General features: G+C 33.3%; 1 protein-coding gene across 1 annotated transcript in view; it reads left to right on the forward strand.

The window, feature by feature from the left end:
• Window positions 1-18,112, forward strand: part of LOC129225016 (agrin-like) — a 150,149-nt gene that overhangs the window by 43,198 nt on the left and 88,839 nt on the right. Inside the window, exon 2 of the mRNA XM_054859562.1 lies at window positions 16,108-16,323. Coding sequence (XP_054715537.1) covers window positions 16,108-16,323 — 216 coding nt within the window. The remainder of the gene's footprint in view (window positions 1-16,107; window positions 16,324-18,112) is intronic.

Genomic DNA, 18,112 nt, shown 5'->3' on the forward strand with positions numbered 1-18,112 from the left:
ACACAGACAAATGAGCGTTTACAGGATTTATTAAAATGGACAACATAGTTTAATAAATTCCGAAACACGGGGCAAGATGACGACCTCGTAATCTTGCCCCGTGTTTCGGCCCGTCATCTTGCCCCGGAACGGATTCTGCCTGTTTGAACGGATTCTTCCCCATTGCCATAAGAGAAGGCGATTAATCGGCATTTATTCATGGTAATAGGTAGTATTTAAACTAAGTTACTCATAAATACTAAAGAGACACGATATAACTTATCTGTATCTGTATCAGAGCTTATTTACAAATGCATAAAAGTTAGATCGTAGCAACAGTGAACAATCAGAGCTTCGGAACTAACACAAATATGGCGATTTCAGCGTCTCTATACTATTGCTGAAAGAACAACAGATAGGAGAGTCAGTAGTGTGCATTAGATGCTGTTAACTGGAGGGAAACGGAAAAAATAAGGCATTCGTCATCTTGCCCCGGTCTACCCTACAAGATACAGAACACTGCACGTAGATGATAATTGCATCGAGAATGATGACAGGAGTTTTTTCCTCCAACTTCCTGTTAAACCAGGTTTTAACTGGACATGGTAGCTTCAATAGCTAATTGTTCCGCTTTAAGTAGGTGAACAGTGATATTTGCTTTTGTGGTGAAACCAAATGAGATATTGAACATTGTCTAATGAGCTGCAAGCTGCATCATGAGGCCAGACTTCCTTCAGGGAAAGTTTATATAGTTTGTCCTGTTTTCGGCCTCCTGTTCTTTCAGATCTCGCAAAATGTTCAGAGAGACTCGATGTTCTTCGGAGTTTTGTTTTCTGTTTTGAACTCTAGTTGTTTTTGCGCATTATATTTTTCTTGTTTGTGTTTTTCGGAGCTTTGTTGTGCTTTTTTTTTCTTTTTTTGTTTATTTGTGTCTTATGTTATTCTTGAGTGTGTTTTTTGTTTGTTTAAGCTTTTGTGATTTTTACTTACTTTTGTAAGCCACATGTTATACTTTGTGGTGCATGAGAAGTTTTAAATATCTCTTAAATAAAAAAAAACGTCATCTCATTACTACGCGCAAGCAGCAGCGGGAGTAAAGCACTTGACTTCTCACCCTCTGAGTTTTGAATTGATATGTTTGTTATTGCGAAATTAAACCATTTAATAAATAAACATTTGCTGTCAAAAGTAACAAAGTTTTAGTAATTGTTTCTTCCCGAAATAGTGTAGCTATCTAAAGAAGTTAATTTGTTTCATAAAATATAGCAGCATTGGATCAAACATTTTTAACGTTAATTTCAGCCACTGTAACTGACTTCGAAGTGTCAAATAATTTTAATGTACGTAATACAGATCGAGTCATTTGACTGATGTAAAATAATTAAGGTACAACAGAGAGTTTATGTGAAAGATTTGCTTGAAAAAAAACCGTAAATACTACTTTTAGGTGCTCAGTCATATTTTAATGAATAATTTAATACCAAATGTCAGTTCTCTTTCACATATTTTTTTTCAGATTCCATTTCATACCTCCGAAAATATCACAAAAGTTATCAATTTTATCTGCATATTTTTGTGACTATACTACAGCTTCAAAATTTAAATTTTATTTTATTTCGCATATTACATTTTAAACAGTTATATGAAAGAAATATGTTCATTGGGGTTTAATCTGCAATGCGTAATGTGCTTAATATTTTGTGGGTTTTTTTTTTTCTTTCTTTCTTTTTTTTTTTTTTTTTTGTCAAATGTAAAGCTTTTTCAAATTTAGCACTTTAAACACTTCATTTACTGTTTTGATATCATATATCAAAAGCAACATAAAACGTCTAAATTATGCTTTATGCCAAAACTTTAAAATTATAATTTTCCTAATGATACATACTTCTGTGGAAGAATATGGAGCTACTAAATTCATTTTTTAATTTTATCAAGCGAGAATATTCTAACAATTAACGTAATTATTAAACAGCACAAGCAGATACATTTTTCTCCACGCATCTAGAAAGTATTCAATATTATATATAACCAGATTTAAAACTCCATTTTTGAGATACCTACTTTTAAAAACAATACATTAAAGATTCGAAGACACATCATGAATAATTCATGGCTGTAGGATTTATGTCTTCTCATAAATTCTCCATCTGAATATGGATGAGGATTTGCAGATTTCTTTTTACATACTGCAGAAGTTTATCTCCATTTAGAGGAATTTATACTTTGCAAATTTAAATCTTATCATAGGTTATTTAAATAGAAACATTTGAATAAACTAATTAAAGTATTGGAGGTTTCTAATTACAAGATAATGCAACTGTAATTCTGTAAGTAACCAAATGTATTTTAGCTCTTTGTTTCAATGTATCATGTTTTGATAGGGAATTTGTAAGCAGCAAGAATGTGAAATACAACTTTTGCGTCGTCTCTGTTGAGACGTCTGTTCTTGTCGTTACTACTTTAATATTAACGAACTGATGTGTGCGTCACATCACTTCCTTTTACCCCAATTTAATGTCATTTCCCCATTACTGGCAATTTTAATGTGATTCAATAGTTTACTCTCTAAATATCACCAACAGTGGTTAAATTGAAATCAGATTTAAAAAACAAATCGCCAAGTTTGTCGCCAGGTTGGCAAAAAACTTGGCGACCAAAAGAATGGCGATATATTGCCAAGTGTCCGCCAAATTATAACACCACTTGAGTTTATATCGAAATTAACAATGATTTCCCCTGAAAAAGGGACAAAAGACCCCTTTAGAAACACCCGAATGCAACCAAAAAGGGAGGTGCACAACTAGACCTCACTAGGAGTCTACGTACCAAATTTCAACTTTCTAGGACATACCGTTCATGAGTAATGTGACATACATACGCACATACATACTCGTTGTAACTAACTCGGGAATCGTCAAAATGGATATTTCGCGTGTCTATACGTTCTTAGCACTTATCCACGTGTGGTCGAGTCGAAACCAAACCTCATCATTCATTCGGGGGTGAGTAAAATGGAAATTAAGGTCGATTTTTAAATGAAAATGTTTTCGCGAATACAATACTTCCTTTTTTGTAAAAGGAAGTAAAAACGTATATTGCAGGCTACGCAGAGTGTAAGGGCAGTTTAAAATTATAATATTCCTTTTCAATGTTTAAAATACAAAACTTTGCGATGTTACACATTAAAACCATGATTCAAAGTTTCAAATCTACATTTTTAACAACAGAAAGAGTTTTCACAAACATCCGGGAGCATTTTAGGACATTCATCTTTTTGAAATTTACTCCGCCAATACCAATAATTTGCTCTTATAAAGAACTCTTTTCAAAGTAAAGGCACAATACTTTATTGAAATTATGAAAGGGAACTTGTTTTGACCACACTGAAAAGGTTTATAATATATGCTTGTCATGCATAAAGGTTAGTTCAGCAATATATTTCGAAGTATGGTATGTGTGTTTGTCTCTCTACTGAAATATTGTTAACTAGTGGTACCCGCACAGCTTTGCCCATAGTAGAAAATTAAAAGATCTTTTGGTTAGCCTGTATATTTACAAATAATGTAGGGTGAATTTTTCGCCAATTGGCTTGCCCCTGTTACGGTTCCACGCTATGATAATTTTGTAATTTACTATTCCACATTGTGATAATTTGCTCAGTAAAATGTTCTTAAAATTGGAATAGAAAAAGAACCACATTGAATTTTCGAAAAATCGCTTTGAGGTGCACACCCTTATGCTGCAAACTAACTTTGTGCCAAGTTTCATGAAAATCGGCGGAACGGTCTAGGCGCTATGCGCGTCACAGAGATCCTGACAGACAGACATAGATCCGGACAGAGGGATATCCAGACAAAGAGACTTTCAGCTTTATTAATAGTAAGGATTATTGTTGCGGCAAAGAAACGATCTTCTGGAAATTCAGATGTGAAATGAAACAGTGCCAAAAAAAAAAAAAATCTTGGTTTCTTTTCTTTAAATTTATATTATTTAAACACTGAAATAATTCCAAATCGTTTATTAACATTCTCAGAACAGCGTTCGTATTGCTTTTTTCCACTTTCTGATAGTAAACGGTTGTATTTCTTAGATTGATCATTATAACCAAGAAATAAAAAACCCCGAGGATATAATGTGCATATTGTAGAATATGCGATGTCTATCTTTTTCAGATTTTAAGCTCCTTTTATTAAAAAATATTTCTCGGTTTACATTCTTCGTCATAATCCCTGCGTTTTAGTTCCGGATTTTAATTCTTGCTAAAAATGAATAAATGAATCATTACTAATAATAAAGCTGAAAGTCTCTCTGTCTGGATGCTTCGATCTCTGTGACGCGCATAGCGTTTAGACCTTTCAGCCGATTTTCACGAATTTTGGCACGAAGTTAATTTGTAGCATGGGGGTGTGCACCTCAAAAAGATTTTTCAAAAATTCAATTTTGTTATTTTTCAATTCCAATTTTAAGAACATATCCCCGAGCAAAATTATCATAAGATGGACGAGTAAATTACGAAATTATCATAACGTGGAACCGTAACATGGGAATGCTAATTGGCGAGAAATTCATCATACATTATACAGGCGAACCAAATAACCTTTTAAATTTAACAAATCAAATTCAAGACTAAACTTATGCAAACATTTATTTTTGTGCATTTTTTTAAAAGATTTTTTTTTTTACTATGCATGTTCAAAAAGTACTTTTGAATTTGATCACATGAATCAGCAATATTAAAAAAGATTTAGTAATATAAGCTATTCTCTCTTTATGTGGAATACCTTTATACAAAAACCGAAGTCAATAGCGTTTTTTTTTTCAAAGAAGAATAGGTAACTGGTAATTATGTCTTTTTTATTTCAAAAATGCACAACTCAAATAAATTTCAAAACGCAAAAAACTTTAAAACAAAAGATAATTTCTTTCAATCCTAAAGACTAGGGGAGGTGTGTATCGTTAGAAAACAATTAGAAAACCAATAGTTTCATAGTATATGTTATGTATTATATTTAATAAAATGGCAATTTTATTAATGCAAATTCATAATTTGCGTCAGATTTTTGCCAAATATGGCAGAGAGGTCCTTTGATGCTTGGGAATTCACATCGGGTAGTTTTTGTTTGCTCCCTCCCACCGGGGGCTTCCTTTACGAATCCATAGTTTTCATCGGATCTTTGCCAAATTTGGCACAGCGGTTCTTTGTTGCTTAGGAATTTTCATAGGGAGTTTTTCGCCTACCTATGAGGAAGGGGGTAGGGTGCGAAAACACCCCACGGAGGTTTTCTTAATGCAAATCCAGTTTACGTCAGATTTTTGCAAATTTTGCATAGCGGTCCCTTGATACTCAAGAATTCACATATAGGGCAGTTTTCGTTCGCAATCGGACCTACCCCTCAATCCCATTTTGGGGTTTCCTTTTTACGAATCCAGTTTTCGTCAGATCTTTGCCAAATTTGGATCAGCGATTCTTTGATACTTAGGAATTTTCATAGGGTTTTTTTTGAATAATGATAAGGGGGAGGGGCGAAAACACGCCGGAGGTTCTCCTTATGCAAATCCACTTTATGTCGGATTTTTGCAAAAATTTTGCAGACAGGTCTTTTGATGTTCAAAAATTCTCTTAGGGTATTTTTCGTTCGCAATAGGAGCCACCCTTCCTCCCACAGGGGATTTCTTTATACAAATACACAGTTTTCGTCAGATCTTTGCCAAATTTGGATCAGCGATTCTTTGATAATTAGGAATTTTCATATGTTTTTTTTTTTTTTTTTTTTTTGCCTACTGATAAGGGGGAGGGGCGAAAACACGCCGGAGGTTCTCCTTATGCAAATCCACTTTACGTCGGATTTTTGCAAAAATTTTGCAGACAGGTCTTTTGATGTTCAAAAATTCTCTTAGAGTATTTTTCGTTTGCAATGGGAGCCACCCTCCCTCCCACAGGGGATTTCTTCATACAAATCCACAGTTTTCGTCAGATCTTTGCCAAATTTGACACAGCAGTTCTTTGATGGTCAGGAATTGTCATAGGTGTTTTCGCCTACCTATGAGGAAAGGGGGCAGGGCGAGAATGCACCCCGCGAGGGGTATTCCTTATGCAAATCAAGTTTTCGTCGGATTTTTTTCCAAGCATGGCACAGCGGTCCTTTGATGCTCAGGAATTCACATAAGTTTTTTCTCATCAAAATGGGGTGTATGGGGACCACCTTGGGAGGTTTTACCAGAAAACCTAGAATAATTACAAAAAAATCCAATGATGTCTTAATTTAAATTTTGAGTCATAAATTTGTGCTTTCTACAAATTGACGGGCTAATGAGCTATTGCTGTGAGGTACTGAGCACTGCATCAAAACGTGTCATGAACAGACCCGAGTCTTCCCGTACTATATTCTCTGGTAGTTTGAGACTTAAGCTTCTGGTTTCAGTAATAAAATGGTCAATAAGCTCTTTGACATCTTAGAGAGCTAGCGCAATCTTGCGTCGAACGAAAAATTTCAAAATGGATTAAACAAAACTCTTACAGTTCAAAAGAGTTTGAAAAGATATTAGCTACGAACGGTGTTGCACAGGTTGGAAAAATATCAAGTGGTGAACGAGGTGTGAGGACAACAACTGTGTGTTGTGTGAGTGCTGGGGTTCTTATATGTTCCTCTTATCCAAAAGTAAAACAGCTTAGAAAATAAAACTTTTTCTTATTGTTATTTGCAGTGTTTATTCATCGCCTGTTATAAATATTTGTAAGTTAGGCATTGATTTTTTTTTAATGTGAGAATGTGGTCCATCAATGGAAATTCGATGGTGCATCCACAGCAACCAGTTTCCATGAATGGACCACATGCTAAAATATTTATTTTTAATTTTCATTCTTTATTGTGAATATTTATCATGAAATTGAATATTATATTATTATTAAAGGAGAAATATATTGAGCAATTATTCCTATAATTAACGTGAAATTTGAATTGAATTTCCTTTCTGAAAAAATCGAAAACTGTTATATGGTTCATTGACAGCAACCTTCCCCTATTTTAATAAACTTGGTTCGCACTAAAAAGCACGAAATAAAAAAGTACATAATTTCTTGATTGCAAGACTCAAAAATTGAAATTGATCTTGCTATAATTATGCTTACGTTAATTCTAAAGCGACCAATAAAATTAAAATTAAAATTTGAGAGAAGAAATAGGCTGTATACGTTTCTGTAAGTGTAGCTTTTAACATACCACCTAAGTTACTTCTCCTTTCAATTTTATTAGCTGCTTTAGAATTACCATGAACATAAAGATATTAAGATCGACTTTAAATTTTCAGTCTTGCAATCAGGAAATCGTATACTTATTTTATTTCGTGCTCTTTTTGTGCGAACCAAGTTTATAGAAATAGTCTTTAGAACCAAAAACATTTTCATCTTTTATTTAATTATTAAATTTAACATTGCTGTACTTTTCAAATTACTTGCAAAACCTTTTATTATGACTTAATGAAGGTAATTGTTGGTTCATTTTAATATTTTCGTCTTTGACTACTCAAGAGACATGTTCATCTTTATGTGTAAAACATCGTTCATATTTAAAAATACGGCCTAACATATTGTGAACTTATTTTAATGTAGTACATAGATGACAACCTATAGAAGCAATATTCAACAATATACTCGCATTTTCTAGTTTCAAACAGGGCCGGATTTGGAAGTGTGGAGGCCCTGTGGAAAGTCCCCTTTGGAAGTGTGGGCAACAAAGGAGTGGAAGCCCCTAATCAGGGTTCGAAAAGATCATCATATTTTCGAAAATATCCGATACTTTGATATATATCCGATTATTTTGATATGTATGTATATATCCAATATTTTCGACCCGTGAAAGTTAGGGTATTTTGTAAAAATTTTACTGTGGGTGTCCCTTTCTTGTAGAGGCCCTGGAGCAGTAGCTCCGCCTGCCCTCCCCTAAATCCGGCCCTGATTTCAAATAAAAATACTGCAACTTCTTAGCTACTTTTGAGAAAATTATATGTTTGTCTTAAAGCAAAAATACTGTTTGTGTTGAATCAATAAAGGAATTCCTATCCAAGCTCTATTTCACGAAATTTTCGTCTGCAGGAGAAGGAAGATAATTAACCTCAACGTGCTGACTTTCATTTAAAATAATATATTGCCTTCAGCAAGGAGAGTTTTGATCTGAATTCCCTCGAGATGAATAGAGTGTTCAACCGCGATTCTGCGAAATGTCACAGCACCATTTTGGAAACGTATGTCCAATGCTCGTAAAAGAAATATACATGGTGTTCTGTTTTAACCTGCAATTCCTCTATTTTCTCGATCGTTAGTCTTAGATGCATACTTCGAATTGCAAAAATGTTCAAAAATCAGATGCAAATTTAAGATATTGAAAATTTTAAGTAAAAATAAAAATAGTCAAAAAATACAAAATTTAACTTTTTATACGGACCCTAGGTCCCCTAACGTATATTTAGAGAAATAATCTCCATTGAAAACTATTACTGTACAAAAAAAATTGGCATTTGTGCGACAAAACTCATGCAGAATTCGAGTTTAAAGTTTTATGGGACCATACAGAAGATGAGATTGGAACGTGTCGCCCTTTCAGAGGAATAACACGATGGCGAAGTAAAAGAAAAAAAAAAAACATTTGTTACTTTTCATTGCTATTTAAAAATGAATGCAAATGTTAGGCCATGATTCGCAAAAACACAACAAAAATTCGAACAATTTGAAGAACCACACTCTATGCACACATATAGATTTAAACCCTTGTTAACCGCTATATTTTCCCCCAAAAGGTTCATTGAGGGCTAACTTTTTGTGTTAGTAATATCTTTCAATAGAGATTTTTCCCCTGAATATAAGTTAGTAGACCTAGGGCACGTATCAAAAGTTCAATTTTGTATTTTTTGACTCACTTCTATTTTTGTTCCAAACTTTCAACACCTAAACTCTGAATCCGATTTTAAACGTTGTTGCAATTGTCAGTATGCATCTAAGACATAATAAATGCGAAAATAAAGGTTTTGCAGGTTAAAACGGAACACCCTGTATATGCTCATAAGTGAAAAACCAAAAAAAAAAAAAAAATAACGCTTACTTTATCATACTTCAAACGTTTTTAATTTCTAGGAGAAATAAATGTTAAAGTATATGCAGTTTAAATTGTTTTTTTTTCTTTTAACGAGACCAGTTTAACCTGGTGCTAACAGTTTAACCAGCAGCGTGAATATTTCTAGGTTGTTACATACACTTACAAAAGCTAAAAAAGAGCGGAATATTATAGATTTCCGGGGATCGACACAGCCAAACTAAGTGCTTAATTTTAACGCTAAGCCCTCCGCCCCCCCCCCCCAATCAACATCTGAACAAGCCTAGCAGTATGAGTTGTCTATCATATTCTCAAGAGAATAAGTTTTACAATTATTTTTATATGCAGCAAATATTTAAATACGCAATTTATTTATATTTTTAACTTACTTAATCGTTTACTGATATTTTTTTTTAATTTTTTTAAGTAGATTTGTTTGATAGTTCATGTATACACATTTTACAATTTGCATCACATAATTTTGACAAAATCAGAATGAATGTGTGATCAATTCAATACTTGTACAACCCTCTTTTCTTACGAATAAGTGGAGAATTGTTTAAAAATGTCCCTAAAATATAGAAAAAAGAAAACATTTTTTACATTTATAAACTTTTTAACAATCAAACAAAAATGCTTTCCATATTTATATTCACTAATTTTTCTATGACAATTTTCGCTGGATGAGCACCGAGCCATTACCCCTTCCCCTTTTACATAAAAGATAGCCTAAACAATTTTAAGACATCAGGTTTAAAATGTTCTGGGGAGATATCTTGCGTCCCTTCAATTGTCACCAAAGATAGCTTTAAACCAGCGGTCTCCAAACTTTTTAACCCAAGGACCACATTGTAAGTTTTTGGAGGCGAGGCGGGCCAACATTCCAACAATATTTCAGTTTAGGTAGTTTAGTAAGCTTTCCTCCACACAGCCACGATTTTTTTAAAAAACTTTTGAATAAGTGCAATCGCATGGGTTCACTTTAGGAAGGGGCAAGCACAAGCACAAGCACAACCAAATAGTAGTTTTTAACTGCCCCTTACGCAGTGCTGAACCTTCTTTTTTCGAGGCAAGGCTTGACGCTGCCACCATTACCCATTTTCTACATTAACATTTAATTTGTTTAAAAAAAATGAGAAAATTTATAAACTCTAAAATATTTTTAACACTGAGGGATTCCTAATGTGCAATTTATTGCTTTGAAGAAAAGATATGTATCAAAAATTATAAGTCTTAAACTGTTTTATGCTGTCTTTGAATCAGAAGAAGGATGGATGTAGTGGAATCTAGTGATATCCCCCGGAAATGACCCCATTGAAGTCTTAAAAACGCAGTTTTAGTCAAACTTTGACGGTGTTATAGATAATTGAGGGGGGGGGGTCGACGCGTGGAGGTTTTTAAAACTCCCATTTTTAGCCAATCCTAGTAAAATTAAGAGGAAGAGGGGTTCTCATTCTCTCCCTCTAATTGTTTTTTTCAAAAATGAAGCCCATTTAAGGCTATCTTTGGTGACGTGAAATGCTTTTCCCCTAACAAATTACAGTTTCAGAAACGCTATTTCAGACTATCTTTGTTCATTTGTGAAGTTAAAGAAAACAGAAAGGTTCTTGGGATTTCTTCGGAAACTTTTTGGGAATTCAGTTCTAAAAACATATTTCAGGATATCTATGATGTTAGAAGGATGTACAGAATTCAAGAGCTGTTCCAGAATTTCTATGTTATTGAAGTTTTAAAAATGAAATTTTTTGTTACATATGTTGACCCGTTCAGGAAAGGGATGCTGGCTCTCTCTGGAATTCGCAGACATAAATCCCAAAACATCATTTTAAACTCTTCCTGGTCGAATGAGGAGAAAAGAGAAGGTAAAGGGCCTCCACTCCAGAAATTGTTTTAAATTTTCGTCTCTAAAATGCAATTTTAAATTATCTTTGGCGACTTTAGGGATGAAAGTGAATGTCAGAGACTGTCCTCAAGGGTCAGGCAGTTGTCCCTTCCTCCCCTCCCTTTTAACTACGCTTATGCCATTAATGATTTTTGAGATTATCTGGGCTTAGTATATTTTTAACACTTCAAAGAATATTTCTTATCAAATTAGATAATTTCTTCTTTAATCATGTTTGCAAACTTCCCGCTGGTCAAGAACAGTCTGCTCATGGGATGGATTTAGCCCGCAGGCCGTGGGTTGGAGAGCCCTGCTTTAAACTACACTTTTGATGGACTAAATTTAAAAACATTTATTGGTGGTATCACCTGTAATTCCTTCCCTTAAGTAACCCCAAGGGCAGATTATAGTTGGACTTTTTAATGCTTTAGTTTCGAAGCATTTTTGGAAGAATTTAATCTCTGAACTCCTGTTGGCTAGAGCCCCTATACATGAGAAGCTGTAGGGGTTTTATAAACTGATCAAGGTTATTTTTCAAAATGTTAAAAATCTAATTCACATGTCGAAGAGAAAATTCCAACATAAAAAAACAAAGCAAAATATTTTACTCACATTTATGTTATAAAATAGTGGTTTTAAACCTTTTTTGATTCCAGACTCGATTTTTTAACAATGCAGGACCCGATCTACATAGTAGGGTGGGTTTAAAATTTTTTTCGAAATGTTAATTTGCAGAGGATTTAAAAGATGCTAAATGGTCTCAAACTAATATGTGTGAAATTACGCTCCATTCTGATAAATCTTTTTGCCTCCGGATTGAGTTTGAAGTTTAGATTTCCTACCCTAATAGGATACGTTCTATGTAAGATTGCAATAATAATACATGTTACTTCGCTTGCAGAAACAAGTGATCAAACTTTCAATTTGCACCTGATTTAAATTCACACCTGTCATTTTAGGTGTTAGAATTGGCCGAAATGTGTGAATTTGGTCCTTCCAATTGCGCAACATAAATGAGTAAGATACATGCTAAAAATCTACCCCTTAAAATGCAACAATCTTTAGAAATCCTATCCGAAAATACCTAAGAAAATAATTAGAACCATTTTACCAATCTAGAAACTGCCAGGACCTGATTACCGCACAGGCCCACTAAGCCCGGGTGAGGGATGGGTTATAGGTTAGGATGGGGACCTGTCCTAATACATAATGTCCGTATAGGCCCAAACACACACAAACGTTTACGTAAGGCATCACATTTACATAATGTTCTTCAATGATTCCAGAAATCTGAACAAAGTAACTAGTTCAAATATTAGCACATATTTTGAGCTCAGATTATAAACTCAAACATTGTTCTTTTCTTCATTATGCATTTGGTCAAACTATACATCGTAAAACTAAAGTTTAAAAAGAATATAAAAATCAACCAATGATAGACTTATTTATCGTTAACTTAGGTACTGAAAGGCAGGTGTATTTTTTCCTTAGAAATGGAGCTACGATTTGTTGAAATACAACTTTAAGACAGTATCTCTTTAGAAACATCATATATAACTCAGAAGGCTGCTACTCCCTTCACTCTATTTTAATTCCCATCCTTTTTTTTTTTGTTGTTGGAATAGCACTTCCGATCATATCCTAGTTCCGATAATATTCTTGCTTTAGGCCGTAGGATCACCAGCTATCCATTCGTTTTTGTTCTGTTTTGTTAAATAAATAGTTCGTTTATGACGAGGGTGAAAGGATCGCGGTATTTACTCGTCATAACCAAGTGATAGTAAAAAACAAGTTCATGGAAAATAAAACACACACACACACACACAAGTTTTATAAATGCTGTGTGCTTTTGCTTCTTCACAGAACCATTTACGTTGGACAGTTTAATGTGACCTGTCTTATTGTCTCTTTCTTGCGCTATTGTTTTTTGAGAAATACTCTCGGTGCGGAAAACATCTTCAGTTTTACCCTTGGTTTTGAAAACTTCGAAGCTTTTCTGCATATGAAAAATCCACCCAATCTGTCAGGGATTTTTCAGATTTAAATTATTCAAATTAATTTGCCATTTCATGCGTAAATCTCAATTCCCGAGTAGTCTCAATTCATGAATTTGGAAGAAAGTTACCGCCTAAAGCCAGGGCTAAAGCAGAACTACATGCACTAAGCCAGACAGCCCGGTTATCACATTCTGAGACTGAAGTTTCGTTCTTATCAGAACTCTTCTGCCAGTTGGCGGCAGATGTCCTCTCATTGAAGCTGAGAGTGCCAACAAACTGGTAGATAAATTAATTTAAGTAATAAACAGCAATGTTGTGCCTTACGTTATAACAGTGATGCTTAACATTTTGTCCGATTGCCGGTAGATTAGTGTACCAGTTTTTTGGCACTATCAGCTTCAGTGAGATGTCCCCTGCCTCCAGCTCGGTTATTAATTATTCCTGATTGAGGAGTTCTAATAAGAACGAAATTTCAGTCTCATGAGCTGGGCTGTCTGGTATATTGCATGTAATTCAGAAATTAGTTAATGAGAAACAGATTTAATTAAGTAGATAAACACTAAGTAATGAAAATAACAATTCTTGGTTTGTATATTTGATCCCTTTCCCATGTTTTTTCACGTTATTTTCAAAACATGTTAAATATTTTTCAACATTTTAAGTGTTTTGACCCACGAGAATACTTCTAAAATGCAGTGCGGCCATCGGGTAAAAGGTTTAGCACCACTGTTAAAACAAAAGGCACAACATTGTTCCATATTACAAAGTTCCATTTCATTTGCCACCCCCATCCCCTTACAAAAAAAAGCACAGCTTTACTGATAACGCACTCATTTATGTTGCGGCAAGGAATGGGGTCGTTTTCAATATTTTAAAAGTATTTTTTTCTGAAAGAACGTGCTTAAAAACGTAGGATCTAACCATTTTTTAAATAATTTGTTTAAGTTTAATATTTTTAAAAAATTACTTAAATCGGTGATTTTTTATTGTTTACGTTTCTTGCCGATGACATCGTAAATGATGAAATGCCATTCAGTGTTGCCGTTCACAGAGCAAAGTATTTAATTTGCATCTTTACTCACGTGTATTGGCAACGATATGGTTGATGGCAAGCGTAGAGCGCAATTTTAATTCGCTTCTTGATTATCATAACGTGGAAACGCGGTACAAAGATGTGCCAAAAAGCATCATTTGTGACGTCATCTAGACCAAGCCTTGTTTGAAAAATAGGACATTTTAAAAAATTAATTGAAACATAACTCTTGGGAAAATGAAGGAATTTTCTGGGTCCATGTTTTTTTTTTTTTTTTTGCTTATTGAATCAATTTCAGTGACGAAAATTACTACTTTTGACTGAAGGAACCAACCCTATTGTGTTCAGTTAAGCCTTGGACTGAGCATCTAATGAGAAATTTTTAAAATGCATTCTGAGAGAGATAAATACAATTTTGCCAGATTATTCTGATTTGTGCAGTTCTTTTTAACTTTTTGTCATTTTTATCTCTTCGTATTTTAACTAAACGTTTACCTCTATTTTTAATGGGTTTATTCATTCTCAAACGTTTGACATCATTTCACACATAAATTTAAAAAAAAAAGAAAAAAAAAGACTGTCAAGTAATGTCAAAATATAAACTTATGGACAAAATATCTAGTACTCGAAACCCAGCCCTCACCCAAAAAGGAGGGGGAAAAGTCCCATTTTTGACTTTGCCCTTTACCACTGCACAATTAGCATATCATTTCCCACTTTAGAAGCGCTCAAATAGTTTTCAGAAGTACTGCTTAAAATGTTAAGCTTTCGAGTTTCAAACTGAAAAGACTTTGCATAATCAAATCATTTCGAATTTTAAGCAAGAAAGAACAATCTGAATCTCATTTCTTTTTCTTATTTTAAAAGCAGGATTTACTGTTGTAAATTGCCTGTTTCTGGAAGAAACTAGAATTTTTTCCCCGTTGATACGGTACTTTTCACCATAAAACTCGTAAAATTTTTCACTGCAATGAAATAGTCCTCCTCGCTTCCGCCAGTCATTTGAATATAAAAAGCTCGAATTTAAGATTCAAGCCAATTTTGAAAGCAGTTCTTCTCTTTTTTTTGTGTTTTCATTAGGGTTTTTTTTTTTTTTTTTGTAAAAGGATCACCACCTATTATTTTCTTCCTTTCTCTTGCATTATGCTATTTTTTTTTTTAGTTTTCATTTTATGAAAGTGAATAGTTTAATTTGTTCAGAAAAGCGAGAAATTCGTAAATAAAAGCACGCTTATATGTTTTTTTTTTTTTTTTTTTGCATTCTTTATACTATTTTAATAAGGATTATGCTTATTGGAGAAGATTTATTTTAAACGTAAAAAAAGTTTATATTCTACCGCTTTTTTTTTCAGCTGCTGAAGGTTTTTAAATGGAGTTTATAAAATTAATGCTTTTAATTATTAGAAATAGTTTTATAATTTAAAATAAATAAAAATGTTCTTTAAAACACAAAACTAATGACATTTTTTGTAACTGACGTTTTTTACGAAAACATATGTATACGGGATGAGTCTAAACTTTGAGGGGTGTTAAAGAAGCGGATAAAAAGTGAGAATCATATGGAACAGATAGTCGCAAACGCAAGAATACATACACAAAACCAGAAACCGATCTATGCAAAACACAGACATTTACGCAACACGCACATTTATTACACAACATTTCAGGTTTTAAAAAAAGTTAAAAGCTATCTTAGAAAATACTATCAGCGATAATGAAGGTTTGTCAAAATGACTCGCTATTGCGGCACTTAGCGCTTTGTTATTGTGACGTATGTATTACAGCTGCATCCAACAAATAATATCAACAGTTTTAAACATTTATTACAAAAAATGTCTTTGCGTAATATATTTTAAACTGGTTTTGCATCCATCAGTTTCTGGCTTTGTGTGCATGCAGCGCGTCAGCACTGCTTTTGCAATTATATGTTCCATATAATCTTACTTTTTATCCTCCCCTCTAACATCCTTAAAACTTTACCCAAGAGTTTAGAGTCAACCTGTGTACTAAGTGTTTCGTCTTATATATATTTTTTTTAAACTCAATTTCAACAGTTTTTGAAGTCATGATGAAAATAACCATATAATGTGAATTTTGTTTCTTCTAAGAACATCCTCTTTTTTATTTCAGATCCTTGTGAAGATGTTGAATGTCCAGCGTCACAAGTATGCCAGTTAGATAACAATAGAAATCCAATTTGTCGATGTAACGCAATTTGTTCACCAGACTTCAGACCAGTCTGCGGATCTGATGGTAAAACATACATCAACGAGTGTTCCTTAAGGGTGGAGTCTTGCAAGTCTAGAAGAAGTCTTCGTATCATTTTCGGCGGAGAGTGCAGTTCAGGTGAGATGAAAACTTGTTTTATTAGTTTAAAATTTTGTTCTCGTGTAATACCCAAAAATGAGAGCAAATAGATTTTTCGTTTAAGTTTAACCATCATTAATAGCACAATAAGTAAAGAAACATTTACGGTCGCCCAGGGATCCCCATAGAATGACGATCACAGTTTGTCTCTGCAAAGTCATTAAGGGGGTCTGGGACATATTTAAAAAAAATCAAACAGTTTAGAGTTTTGAAACTTTTTGCACTGATTCACCATTAATTTAATAAGCAAAATCATAACATAAATATCAAAATTTTTTTTTCTTTAAATTTAATTACTTTTTTTCAATAAGGTTGCTTTAAATTGCTAAAACTCAAAATATTCTTTTTCAATTTTCAAATTATTTTCAAAAACTTATGCACAAATATCTAAGCTTTAGTTTTTATTCGGCGATTAAAATAATATTAATTCAATAAAAAGTAGAAAATATTTGAAGAAAACTTTCGAAACAGTCGAAATTACTTTTGAAAAAAATAATTTTTTGAAATAAACGTTTTTTTTTTTTTTTTTTTTCAAATTTGCCTAATAAAAATTGAAAATAAACTGTTTAAAAAATATGTTCTCCAAATTTCATTACTTATTTCATTAATTTATATTTTTTTCAGTTCTTGACTTATAAGAGTTTAAATGAAAAAAAAAAAATCGGGAAAAAATGCATCATGGAGAAAAACGCGTTTAAAGTTTTAAAGTTAAACATAATATTTGTTAAATCCATGCAACAAAAATAATTATATCTTTCGTTCTAATTAAAATAGAAACAAGATTCACACGTCCTTTTAAGCAGAAAAAAACGGAGAAGTATTTTATATGATAAAAGAAATTGCATTTTTGTGTCCGAGACCCCATTAATAGGGTGCAGCAATTTTTTAAAGTAACCTCACAGAAATGTGATAAAGTGAAGTTGCAGTAATTTCTTCAAAATATCAGAAGGTGACTTAATATCACAATAAGCAAAGAGTGACGAGCTTGAGAAAAAAGCTTTGCGGTCAGCTAAATGTTCCCTAAGTCTGACAATCACAAATCGCCTCTGTAAAGTAATTAAGAGGTTGTAGCAGTTTATAAATGTCCCATCGCGGTGTGTTGCAGTGACTTCTTCAAAACGTTAAAAGTGAACTTGATCACACACCGACTAAAAAGTTACCTGCATGCGATAAGCGTCTCCGTAGAATGACGATCACAAATCGTCTCTGTAAAGTCACTAACAAGTTGTAGCAGTATACTATGATCACTTTGAAGCAAAGTCAGAAAATGATGTTTCAGTGACATCTTCAATGTGTCAGACTTGTTGGGTCAGAAGTTAACATCTCCCACAAAAACCGTTGTAGGGTGACTCATATGAATTGTCATAATTATGTCACCAAGTATCTTTTGACCATTACAACTCACTTGGACGTAACTTTGCCGTAACATGTTGTAGTATTATGGATGTAATATTTGAAGACTTTCTGGAAACATAAAATAGTTTCGCAATTTGTTTCAGTTAATTTGGCATTAGTAGTGGTTTCAGGTTTTTTCCCCAGACTTTTAGTAAACTTTTGAGTGCTTCAATTTTTTGAAATTGAATAATGATAATAATTAAATTAATTACCAAGTATATTTTGACCATTACAACTCACTTGGACGTAACTTTGCCGTAACATGTTGTAGTATTAAGGATGTAATATTTGAAGACTTTCTGGAAACATAAAATAGTTCCGCAATTTGTTTCAGTTAATTTGGCATTAGTAGTGGTTTCAGGTTTTTTTTCCC

This window comes from Uloborus diversus, chromosome 6 (assembly GCF_026930045.1).
Source record: "Uloborus diversus isolate 005 chromosome 6, Udiv.v.3.1, whole genome shotgun sequence".
Lineage (NCBI taxonomy): Eukaryota > Metazoa > Arthropoda > Arachnida > Araneae > Uloboridae > Uloborus > Uloborus diversus.